At 38.1% G+C, this 13430-nt stretch overlaps 1 protein-coding gene across 1 annotated transcript; it reads right to left on the bottom strand.

The window, feature by feature from the left end:
- Window positions 1-1661: 1661 nt before the first annotated feature.
- Window positions 1662-5694, bottom strand: LOC104405164 (protein-lysine methyltransferase METTL21E-like; the record flags this gene model as incomplete). Its single annotated transcript, XM_010013785.1, has 3 exons — window positions 1662-2086; window positions 3041-3158; window positions 5540-5694. Coding segments are annotated over 3 exons (698 nt in total), but the record flags the coding sequence as incomplete, so codon positions are not given.
- Between the last annotated feature and the right edge of the window lie 7736 nt (window positions 5695-13430).

Genomic DNA, 13430 nt, shown 5'->3' with positions numbered 1-13430 from the left:
AGCAGGAGCTCAGCAGGGGACAGCCTGTAGCCCAAATAGGAGAGCTAATCAGCAGAACAGCTATTTAAAAGCGATCATGCTGAACTACTTTGCTGTAGCCTTCCTCTTTAGCCCTCATCACTTGGGAGTTCACAAGATGTTTCTGGTTTTTCTCATTAATTATAGCACCAATCCATTTACCCATGAAACATCTGTAAACAGAGATGCCCTTTGGGATGAAAGGATTAGAATTTCAATTGCAGTGGACTTGATGATGGCAAGTGAGTTAGGAGGAAGGAAGCGGGGAGACAAAATCTTGAAATGGCAGAAATCCATGGTTTTTTCTTTATTCACTTAAACTGAACTATTTCTATTACACAGCATGGAGAAAAAATATTTCATATGCTCAAATCAGACAATAAATAAAAAACTCCTGGAGGGAATGCAAATAGGAACTATGACAATGAAGACTGACAGCCCCAGAGACCTCATATTACTAGAGCAATTGCATGCTACAGCAGACATTAGCACCTGGACATTATAGCACAAGACATGTTTTCTTCTCTACCCTGCAAGGGATTTGAAGATGTCTCGCACACAGTTACAAACAAAAGCAGAAAATATAGGGTGTGCAAAGAATAATTCTATTAATCTTCCCAAAAGAAAGCTCTTTGATAGACTTCCAAAGACGTTAATCTGAGCATTGAAAACAGGAACGCACAGTATTGATTGGGTAGCAGAAAAGTATTTTGTTTTCCCATACTACAAAAACAAAGAAATACCTAAGCCTGCCCATGCTTCAGCCACACCGTGCCAGGCTGGTTTAGTTTCCTACCTCCAGACACCACCAGCCAGCAGTGCAAAACTCTTCTTTGGATAGCCACCGTCCTTTTTCCACTGTTGTTCCCTGAGGTCCAGATAACAGTCTATTTTTGGAGGAGCAGACCTCCAAGAATTTAAGGTCTTTGCAAAGGGCAGCTGGTGATATGCTGTACTTTTCTTATCCAATATCTTTATTCAAGCAACAAAACATTTAACTCCCTTTTGCCTCATGTGTGCAGCTGTCTGTTGAAGAATCCCTGAATCTAAATAAAAAATAGAAGGCGAAGAAAGCATAATCATTAAATCAAAGGGTAACTAATAGGTTCTGTCCTTTAGTTATGATGGCATATTTCCCAGGTGGTGGGTTGTTTTCGTCTAATGTGCTAATAAAGGCTATTCAAATGAAGAATTTACATAATAGTGAGAAGACGAAAAAAATCAGATTTAACACCACAACTTTTAAAGGTTTATCATAGTCTTAAGTTTTAAATGATCAGTTGATCTTATAAGACACCATGCAAAGCTGCAGTTGAAAGCTATTGGAAATATTCATTACATAACCCACAACGATAAAGGTAAGACTTGCAAAAGTTATTAGAATTGTCAGCTTAGCACATAAAAGTCAAGAAAACACCAAAGATAGTTTCATATGCAGAAGAAATGTATCAGCAAATTGAATTTAGAAATTTGTTATGGATGCACTAGGAATCTGATGCTTTAGTTTTAATTTTAGTTTTAATTTTTGCTAACTCTAAAAAATATGTCATTCATGCAGGTGTTAGCAGTTACTAATGTGGAAATTACTGAAAAGAGAACAAGCTGCAGAACAGCTGAAGCTGTCAATTCTCTCTATCTCTCTTTTAGACCATGAGTTTGGAAGGTCTGGCTGTCATCCTGCTTTTCCTCGTTGCCTTATACAGGGTTATGTTCAAACTGGGGAAATCAGAGAGCACTTCTAAATTAAATAGTGTCTGAAATCTGCCAACAAATTGGTTCTCCTTTTCCAGCCTAAATCTCATAGCCCACAGAATAAGTGTGTCATTCTTGCACAAGTGATCAAAAGTCAGGAGGAGTTCATCCAGGAAGGGATGGTGGTAAACTACATCAGCAGCCATAATGTAGTCGAAGTGACAGGAAGACCTAGGAAAATTCTTTTCCAGATCAACTCCCCAAGACAATTCCTTAACATGAGGCTGGTGCTTGCATTTCATCTTTGTATTTCGGAGAACATTATGCTGAAGGTTTCCAAGCAGTTCTGGCAAATCTGTGGCAGTCACGAGTGCACCTGTGACAGGGAGGAAACAAACAAACTGAATATTCTTCAAGACTTGAGTAAAAGATATAGTATAAATGAAAGATACTTTCACAAGGAACTGTCTTTAGCAGGTAGCTTTCTGAGGGGAGCAGAACAACGCAAATGATCCAAATAGCTCTTAGCCATGTGCTTTATATAAAATAAAGATTTGGTTCCCAGTAGTTCTACTCTACAGGTTGCCAGCTGAATGCAATTGAGGATGAGCAGGGAGAAATCAGATACTAGATCTTGATATCATGTTGGTTAAATGCACAGCGAGCAACTAGGGATTGAAAAATGCCAGTTACCCACTCAAAGAAGTCAGCATGAGATTTAAGCCCTGCCTTGGGTTCTTTCTTTTTCACATACGAAGCAGCTTTCTCAGACTACAGAAAGCTAAAATTCTGTTAAAATGCAGAAGTCATTGAGCTGGATCACTCTTGAGAAGGCTACCATGAGAGAAAATACAGCAGTGTCTGTAGCAGAAAAATCAAGCTGCTGATCAGTTATGAAAGAAAATGCTGAACGCAAATGAAAAGAAAATGACCTGGCAACCGAGAGTTGTTGGGTCAATTGAAGGTGGTGCATTGCTCAGGCCTACATCTGGCTTCATCTGGTTGCCACTCACATCCTGAGAGGCCACAGGTTTCTTATTTTGGTTCCTTGTTTAACACTGTTAATGACATCATCATCTACTGGGACCTCCTTTATTGCATCAAAACAGTCACAGCTTTACAGAGAAAACAAAAAACAAACAAACAAAAAAAAAGAAAAAACACAAAAAAAAAAAACTGACCAGGTTTCCAAACAAGCCTTTTAGAACTTACTTCTTCTTGTTGAAAGCTTTCAAACAAGTCTTTTAGAAGAACTGACCCACTTCCTTTGCCCTCCAGTATTCACCTGAGAGAATTTTTCAAGAGCGTAAGAGCAGTGGCATGTACTCACCCAGTAAACTGGCTACTATGGAGACCAACCCAGTTCCAGCTCCAATTTCAATCACATTTTTGTCAACCAAATTGTATTGTTTAGAATTAGTTTCCAAAAAATAACACAGAACAAGAGCCTGTAGGGGAGGGAATCCATGAACATACTGAACAAATAAACGAAATAAATCCCTTCACTAAATATGCATTGTCATTTAAAAGCATGCAAAAAAAATCTTGTCTGTTCAAATGAGCAATATTCATTCAAGCACTGTCTCTAAAGGGCTCCTCACTATGATCTTTGAGCTCTATAGACTCACAAAATAAATGCCACAACATGCCTCAGTATAGGCTTACAAAGCACTACAGCTAGGAGGAACAACTGCAGTTAAATAGTCCGTCATGCTGCATAACATGAGCTATAAAATTCCAGTCACTAGATTCTGCTTATAACTGCACCTCTGGTTGAGTTAAAACATGTCTTTCCCAAAGACATCTTGATATAAGGACTGCTTGTGAGAGAAAATCCACAACTTTTGTTAAGGTTAATTATTTCTATTAATTAAATACCTAATGATTCAAAAGAGACAAATAGATTTACCCCTTTTCTTCCAGTTCAGTTTGTTTTGAGTTTCTATGTGCTTACCTTGTTAAGTTTAGCAAACTTTCAGAGCAAAGCCACAAAGAGCCCTCTACAACAAACTCCTCATATATGCATTTATCAACTGTCATTAAGGAGCTTCTTTGGTTTTTCTGCCCTGTCTCATACTTTTTTTCACTGCTGAAATAGAAGTTTCTAACTTTATTGCTCTTGCCAAGATAGTTTCCAGCTAGTCTCCCACAGTTTTTACCAGACTTTGTTAATTATATAGTCTCTATCGACAAATACATATGATGGTTGCAATATCTTGAAATACAGATGACCATTTGGAAAGGCAGTTACTAGTGGCTTGGTCTGGCACAACAAAATTACACACTTAGTTTTGCTTTTAACTAATTAATAAGAAGAAGGAAAGGAACAGGAGTACTATTGACTCAATGTTAACATGCTAGAAATGCAAACAAATTTTTCCTTTCTACCTCTTAATTCAGAGCAAAAAGAGTAGAGTCTTTAATCCAAACTTCCGTAAGTCTCATGTTCAACAAAGCTTTGCTATAGAAATAAGTCTGTGAGCACCAGGACTAACTAAAGCCAGGTTCCTAAAGATTGTATCTGATGTTTGACTGACATTTAAAACCACATTATATTAAGATTTCCTGTTGGCTGTTATATTCCTGTAATTTTTCTCCTGGAGTTTTGCCATATTCTGTTGTAGAAACTGGCTGGCAGGATCAGTATTTCTGTGGGTTAAATTATGGAAACTTTGAAATCTGCCCTCCTTCCCATGAAACATGCAGAAACTTTAGTTTCCTTAAAGTTTCTGTCCTCTCAACAAATTTGACTGACATTTTTTGGGAGAGTTCAAATACTGCTGGATGGAACTAGAAGGAGGAATGTGAAAAGACACAGAAAGAGGGTTTGCCTTCCTTCCACAGCTAAACTGGCTGAACCCTTCCAGGAAAGACATGCACTGAGGCTGTTAAAAGATATAGTATAAATGACTTGTCCAGGTCTGCCAAGACAAGGAAAATTGCTTGAATTTTGAAACAGCAGAGAATACTAAATGCCCTCAGCTGTACTATGGCCAAATTTCTTAAAGATCCTAGGAGGCTGATACCACTGGGACAGAAATGGAGCCCCCTAGATTTTAATCCTCTCCATCCTATAGGGACTCCTGGAGATGGTTCTGTTTCAGGGATGTTCTCAGGATGCCACATTTGTCAATGATGCATCGTGGTACCTCCCTGAACACAGAGGGGTTTTCCATTCTAATTATTTTGAAACAGGCAGTTGCATCGCACAGATTCAAAACCCTGCAGAGGGCCCTCTGTATGGTAGGCATCTTGATGGTTCTTAGATCAATAACCAAGGACAATGGTTCTCTCCCCCTAGATTTCGGGCTGTTTAAGAAACTGAAAGCTCCAGCTGAACCTTTTCCCATGTCTACATATTTTACAAGGTAAATACTCCCCTATGAGTATGTTGAGTAGCCCTTATGAGTCCTAATACCTTGTGAAGGCATATCACAGCTGTTTCCACAACCTTGATCTGCCTGCTGTACAGCTATTTATAGAATGCATAGAAATGTAATCATCATAAGACTGCCCTATTTCCTTCAAAATATGCTTCTAATTGGCCAATAGGATCAAGAGTTACTGGTAAGTGAGGAGGGGACACAAGATCATACAACTTGTATGATAGAGGCACAAACAAGAAATACCATTCAAGCTTTGAGAACCAGGAACCCATATGAAATCAAGCTAAACTCAGGTTTGGGATCTGAAGAATGGAGACAGAGAAGCACAGGAGGTTTTCCTTGGGCTTACAACATACAACAAAACATATTTATCAGGCAAAACAAATTAAAAATGCTAGAAGACTTCAAAATTATGAAATAACAATATTGCATAAATATTGTACCGATGGCCAGACGACTGCCCCGTAACAATCAATGGCTTCTGTAATTCTTATCTCATGGCCAGCAAAATGAAAGCCTTCCCAGGCCTTATGAGTTATAAAAGCAGGAAAAAAACGCCTTCTCATGATTTCTGCAACTATTTGTTCTTCTTTTTCCCCTGGAAGCAAAAGTATAAAAGGTCAAACAGACTGAGTGGACTGGTAATGAAACTACCAATTTATAATGAAAAGCTGATTTAGAAGCAAGAATGTGAATTACATCTGTGAATAAAAATATATTCATTAATGGTTAGTATCAAACATAGGAAATCTCCTGAATTTTAATTTATATTTTCAGTTTATGACTAAATAGTTTCTTTCCTGTTTTGCTGAAGGAACCAAGTTCATTAAAAAGTGGAGAAGTGAAATGTTACCATACATCGCTTTCCATTTCAGCAATCCAAAGGAAACTTAACTTCTTTTTCCTTTCAAGAACAGCTGCCGAAGTATAGACACTCATGGTCTTACGTGCCCAGATTTTTAATTATTTTCCGTATTCTTTTACTGTTCACTTTCCCCACATTATGTTTCTTTCTGACAGTAAACAAAAGGAGCCACAGTATCATTTATAAGTCTGTCACAAAACTTGTGAAACAGATCATAGCAACACAAGTTATGACAGATAGCAGTAAAAGAACTAGTGTTGTCAGGAAAGCTTATCCACCCACCCCAACAGAGCCCTGTCAGAGGGATTGTTAACAGTTGGCTTGATATCCCAAATGCCATCCCTGTTGCTAAGCAAAGGATATTTATGAGAGCTAACATAACCCTGCATAACACAATGCTGCATCACAATGTTAGAAAGTAAATTAAAAAAAACCAAAAAGTGAAGCTGTCCAGAGCATTTTCTTAGCAAAGTCTAAAATCATTCCAAGTTTTCACAGGAAATTTGCTTTCACATCCACCTATGACACCTTTGCAAATCAGCTAAAGCAAAACACGTTTACAAGCTACACCTCCTGGAAAGCATGCTAGAGATGTAGGTAACTGGGTTACCACCTCATCCAAAGCAGAGTTTCTGTACCAAGCCTGTAGTTACCATCAAAATCAGAGATCAGGATCTGCAAAGAAACTGCAGGTCCAATGGCTATTAAAAATCAAAACATTTATGTTCTCATCAGCATAAAACACATTGATCTACTGAAGAGTCTTCACGTTTTCTTTCCCTTCAAAACACTGTATTCACAGGACATGATGGCCCCAAGTGTTGTTATCTGGTCCGCCATAGGCCTCAATATTCTCATTGACATAACCTATTCACAAAGTCTCTCTCCCTACCTTGTTGTAGAAGGACCAAGAAATAAAAGCACAGTGAACAAAAAAAAAGAGATGATACCAAACAAAACCACATCTGGAGGATGGGGGATAAACCTAATCATGGGATACTGCAAAATTAAAAATAATGTAATACATATACTACTGGAAAATAAAAAAAAAAAAAGATAAAACCAGTATATTTTATAAAGGTAACAAGTAAATTATCAAACTATGATACTAAGATGTTAGGAAATAAGTAGCATGTGGCAGCCCATCACATATTCTGTAAGCCTCTAGTGTTGAGAGAAAACACATGTGTCATTGTGTCTGCAATCAGGGAACTCTGCACATACATGAGTTAAGTGCCAGAGAAATGCTGCTCCAGGGCAAAATTAATCTTTTCAGGTGGAAGAAATAATATGAAGCTGTCTTATCACACATATCATAAGTGTATTTAATATATCATCCTGTTTCCAGGCATACCAGATATAGCCTGCTTTTAATCTTCTCTGATTGCTTAGAGCAGTCTGATCTTGTTCCATGATCAGTAGCAGCTGTGGAAATAAAAAGCTATTCCTTCTATTACCTCCCAATTACAACCATTTTTCTTGATTCTTCCTCCCTTGATATCTCTTTTGGATCCAATTTTGTTGAGAAACCATAACTTACTAAGTCTTAACTTACAAAGGTTATGCCAGATCTATAAAACTTCAGCAGCATTACAGCTACCCCTCTAGTGTTCAATAAATGTTTCCCACATATTCCTTATGTTATCAGCAATCTTTGTACTTACAGCTTGCATAGCACTTACACTAACCAAGTTTGTAGGCCACTGCTCCCTACCTGAGCTAAACTGTCCACACCCATGAACTAAGAATCCAAAATCTGCTGATTAGTAATACTACTTAAATCTTTGGCCATCTCATCCCTTTGGTAATCCCTCAGGTGGGTTATCTGGAGAAGTTTACATAGATTTTTGTATTTTTATCTTCCCCTTAGGAAGATCTTAATATTATAGAGAATCAAAATAGAGTATGTGATTTGTCAGAGACATTATATGGTAGATAGGCTTCAAAACCTTAATGAGAAATTTTACCATGACCAGGATGCTAATGATTCTGACAGAAAGTGCTGACAACTTAAGGAGTGCAGTCTCCTAATTAGATTTGCTTACTTACACACAAGTTTCCCTTCATACTGCAAAAGGCACACCTCTATTTTCTGCTTTATGTCTTTCAGAATAACTAAACTACTTGTGTGACTGCACAAGAGGAAAGTTATTTTTTTTCTGTAACTGCCTTCAGAGCAGTCAGAGCTGAAAAATAACAAATTAGTGGGGAAATCTTTCAAGTTACAAGAAAATTATTAGCAGAGTAAGCAAAATCCAAGCAAGATTAAGTCTTCTAGTACCTGCAAACATTGAGAAAGTTCTGCTGGTACTTTGATAAAACTAGTTTCTTGGTAACAGATGTAAGAATCTGATATGAAGCTATTCTCCCAGAAGTAGCATTCATCTGTGTTTGTCCACATTCTCTTGTTCAGGAAGAAAAAGTCTTGGAATTATGTCTCAGTGAATGGATTTTAATGACATTTTAAGACAAGAAGAGCTCACTTATCAGTGGAATAGGGTCAACAAGAGAAGAAGAGGCTTGACTGACCTGGGTCTCAATAATTGTAAGAAAGGAAGTGCATAATGGACATTTCCAGCAACAGTACTTGAGCACCCATACTAAACTGTCAGACTTAAAGGTCTGATAGGACTTGTGCCTCCCATCTTCATTTGCCTGGGTTTGACCAAGTAGGTCACATTTGAAGAGGGATGGATGTAGAATTACTTTCTTCAGCCTATTCGTTTCTTTGCATGAGCGTGTATACATAGTGACCACTGGAGTTTCAGGCACTAGAACCTTATTTACATTAAGATGAAACAGTCTGATCCTGTTCAGGTAACATACAGAACTTGAAATTATTTTTGTTAGTGAAATAGAGAGTTTCTAAGATGTCCCAAATTCTTCTTGAAATAGAATTTGAATGTCTAAGTTTCTTAAGACTTTCTGTCTAATAGGTTAATTTCTTACAGCATTTGTAAAGGTAAAGTTTCGAGCATGTTCGTTGAACTCGCATGATTTTAAGTTATTATCAGGGCTGAGGGAGAAAAGTCATATACTGCTCACACATCTTGCACTGTATCAACCGCATCATTAGGAAAACAGTGTAGTCACTCTCAAAGGCAAAGCAATCATCATTATTACAAGTGAAATGCGAACACAGTTTTTCAAAGAAACAGACTAAATCATGTGGAAGACTGGATTTACGAAGTCAGTGGCAGGTTAGTTACTTCCACGATAATTTTCTGGAGGGAAACAGAGGATTTTGCTGACACATTCAAATGTCAAATTAAGTGTTTTATACTAGAACAAAACATAAAGAAAGAAAATGACACAAATTCTGCTGAGACAGAGTTGAAGAAATCCTTCAAGTAGAGAAAAGAAGGCAGAAGGAAAATAGGAGATAGGCCAGGTCAGAATAGAACAAGCTGCAGACTGCAGCATCTTTTTCTTTAACAACGAAGCAATTCACAGGAACGGGCCTTAGGTAATCTTTATCTGCATGCTTTTTGTTTAGAATTAATAGAAATAGTTCATGTTTGTTACATGATCAACTGTTCCCTTTACATATAAAATTATGCTTGGGAGTATACAGTTCCATCAGGAAACAGTAAATTTAACATTCGGTTGTGTATCTTCCATCAATTAATAGCATATGTTAAATCTCCCACTGCATAACTAATGATACTGCCTATATTAATGCATTCTCCACTGAATAAAAAGGGAACAGAAAAAGGCACTGATAACCAGCACTTTAAATGCAGGAAAAGCAGCAAAGACAAGGGGGATGAATTAAAATTACATTAAAAAAATAAAATAAATACCATTGTCTAGATACCTGAATTAAAATGTGGTTAAAAATTGAAGTAAAATGACCTTTCCACATGAAAGCTGTGAAGAATATACTGGCAGTCAATATCTCCATTTTCAGACTCAATCATAAATAGCACACAGAGTAACAAAGCATCCTCCAAGTACTTTGCTAATTGATTGAAACAGCATTAATCCAGAATCAATAGTTTCACCCAATAATTCATCAAAACAACCTACAGGGAAAAAAAAAAAAAAAACAGTCTCTTTCAAGTCCTGGCCTGACCCTGCTTAATCTCTTGAGGTCAAATGATGTCCCAGCCCAACATAATACGGAAACTAGACCCAGCTGTCTTCTGCTTCTCACCTGCTTTAATGGATCTTCTCCAACTGGCAAAAGAAATGAAATCCAAGCCTTCAGCATGAACTTGACCTGACAAAGTTCAGCCAAAAGACAGCAACATTCTCCCTTCTTCAGAAACAGTATACTCTCACCTGTACAGTTGAGATTTTAAATTTATCATTTAGACTTGCACTTACTAGTATTTTAAGAACCACGTATCAACAGCTGTGAAGATATACATGGTTCTTCTAAGACTTCTCAGCAGTTGCTTCTGAGTCTGGTGAACACAGGAGGACTACCTGTACTGACATGTCTGGTTGAGTAATGCACAAGAGAAAGTTCCAAGAATCATGATAGCTAGGACTCTTGAGATCTCTCCACTCTGGACACAGGGAACTGGAATGTGTATTTATTATATATGTATAATATATATATATTTAATATAAGTATTAAAAATATGTATGATATACACTATGAATGTTCTATATATCTTGATCTATATTTATGTAATAGCTATCTTTATGTCCCAACATCAAGATGACACCTGCAGAAAGGTCATCAAGGGAATTAATCTGCAACCAGTTCTATAACCGTAAGAGATGACTGGAGAAGAGTTACATTGCTACACTGATGGGACTGTGTAGCAGATAGGCCAGTGAATCCATCTGGGTATTTCCAATGGTTCAGAAGAAGTTTACTCCAAATCTACATTAGGTCCTGATTCTAAGGGACTTTAGAGACTCATAATTTGTACTGAGCTATTGACATCTCAGGAGCCGTTACAGATGGCTCCATGGAAACGTATACAATCCTGAATCAAAGAATAGTCCCCACATTCCAGGTGGTATCACTTTAATGTCTTTATTCCATTCCATTTATTTCTATTTCATTACATTCCATTACAGTTTAAGGACCCTTAAAGAAAGGAGTTAAGATGGAAACCTAATCATGCCCTTGACCTTCCAAAAGTCAGATGTAACCTACACCGTTCTGAGAATATAAAGCAATGTAATGGAACAGTACTTATCTAAGCTACACAGCTAACTGTATGTAGGGATGAAGTAAGGAAAAAAGAGGGAAATGAACACATAACAGAGTGTAGACGTTCTAGTACATTCATTACAAGCTCAAACTGCTGAAGTTATAGCAATGATGAGGTATATTACATTGATTAATCTAAGATACTACGTCAGGGTATATAACACCTGAAACTTTATACTTTGAAATGCAGAAATACAAAACTGTCACCCACAGACAGCCTCTTCTCAGCCAAGAGGCAAGATACACTTAGCTCAGCGCACAAGGAGACAAGAACAGGAAAAGGATATGCTCACAATAGCCAGTCTATGTATTTACTCAGGCTTGAGAGGCACTTTTTCAACTTGAAATTCACACCACTGATATCCCAGCCCCATCCAAGTCACAGGTCATCCAAAACCACTATAAGGCTGAAAATAGAAGTACCATCATCAGATTACATCATGAACACATAATGAAGTCACATGTGCCAAGTACTTCCATTGTTACTTCATCATGTTTGTCTGTCACTGAAAACATCTCCAGGTCTAGGCTGAGCAGTTATTTAATCTCTAAAGATAACTGAACAATTTCCCTTTGACTACAAAAGCAGACTGTGTTCTTAAATTAGATAGTATAATGCACATTATAAAAGGCTGACAACCAATTTTCTGATGGATAGGAAGGCTCTGGGTGAGTGTCCTGGGTTCAGCTACAGCAGTCATTTTTTCTCCTTCTTAGTAGCTGGTGCAGTGCTGTGTTTTTGACTTTCAGTCTGGGAACAATGCTGATAACACCGATGTTTTTAGTTGTTGCTAAGTAATGTTTACTCTGACCAACGACTTTCTCAGTCTCATGCTTTGCCAGAGAGGAGGGGAAGCCAGGAGGAAGCAGAGGCAGGACACCTGACCCAAACTGGCCAAAGGGGTATTCCATACCACAGCACGTCATGCCCAGTATAGAAACTGGGGGGAGTTACCCGGAAGGCCCAGATCGCTGCTCGGGTCGGGCTGGGTATCGGTCGGCGGGTGATGAGCGGTTGTGTCCTTTTCCCTTGTTATTCCTCTTCTCATTATTATTGGTAGCAGTAGTGGTTTGTATTATCCCTTAGTTACTGGAGAGCTGTTATCTCAACTCGTGGGAGTTACATTCCTCCGATTCTCCTCCCCATCCCTCCGGGAGCGGGGGGAGGAAGAAAAAGGGGGGGAGTGAGCGAGCGGCTGCGTGGTTCCAAGTTGCCGGCTGGGCTTAAACCACGACAGTGAGCAATTTAGACACTGTAAGCCATTGTCTAGTCTAATCTTTCACATCTCTTACTTTGCCCTGTCAAGAGAGCTTTGTGCCATTGAAAGCTCTTACTTCCTTGTAGTGACATGCCAGAACGTGCCGGATACCATAGCCAGCAGAACAGAAGGGACTCAACAAAATGCCTGCCAATTTTCCCCTACTACTACTACTATCTAAAATATTTCTTTGAGGAAAGGACCTGAAAGTAACCTTGAAACACCGATCATGCCGCCTTTCTTGTATTGCAGTTGAGAAGCATTTGATTTATTGTTGAAATGCAGCTACTACAAGGGGAAACATGAAAACAGGGAAGACAGGCACAAGGCTGAGAAGGAAGAATGTTACAAACCTCTACAGAGTTAACATGATATGATTATTATGGTGTTACCTCTAACTTCTGTTTTACCTATAAACAAGAATTTTCCATTTGAGTTTAGTAATGTCTTCAGCAAAAGCAGGTCTGCTTGTTGGAGGGAGGGAAAAGCAACTGAGAAGTGTTAGTTTAAATTAGTACACCTGATGTTTACTATAATACTCGAATGCTGCCACTTTCAAACAAAAGAGCTCAAAGGTAAGTTACGACGAGATAGCCAAGAGGCAAATTCAGACAAGAGGTGCTTTTAGAATATTCTAATTTGCTATGAAGTGTAGTTTAGCTCTAGTCACTCCTTAATAGGGTTATACTCAAGTCTTATCCCACACTACCTCTTTTAGTCTTTTTTGGGGTTTTTTTGTTTGGAGACAGTTTGTTGCCTAAGAGGAACAGAATTTGAATTCTGTTATTCCAGATCAATCTTGCAGTGAAGAAAAAATGTGGGTAGCTAATGGTGCAACTTCCATGAGCTTGGAGCAGGGAGTTAATGCTTTTGAGATGAGAATTAATGGAAGAAGTGGTTTGGCTTTTTTGTTTGTAAGGGGTTTTGTTTAAGTGTAAGTCAAAGCTAAGAGACAAAAGAGGAAGATGAAAGAAGGGAAGATAGGTGGTGGAAAGATACAGCAAAACTGTAATTTTTATATATATATATTGCATATA

Source organism: Nestor notabilis, unplaced genomic scaffold, assembly GCF_000696875.1.
Source record: "Nestor notabilis isolate BGI_N333 unplaced genomic scaffold, ASM69687v1 scaffold10014, whole genome shotgun sequence".
Lineage (NCBI taxonomy): Eukaryota > Metazoa > Chordata > Aves > Psittaciformes > Psittacidae > Nestor > Nestor notabilis.
The sequence above is the reverse complement of the archived record's forward strand: the minus strand, read 5'-3'. Positions and strand labels throughout refer to the sequence as shown.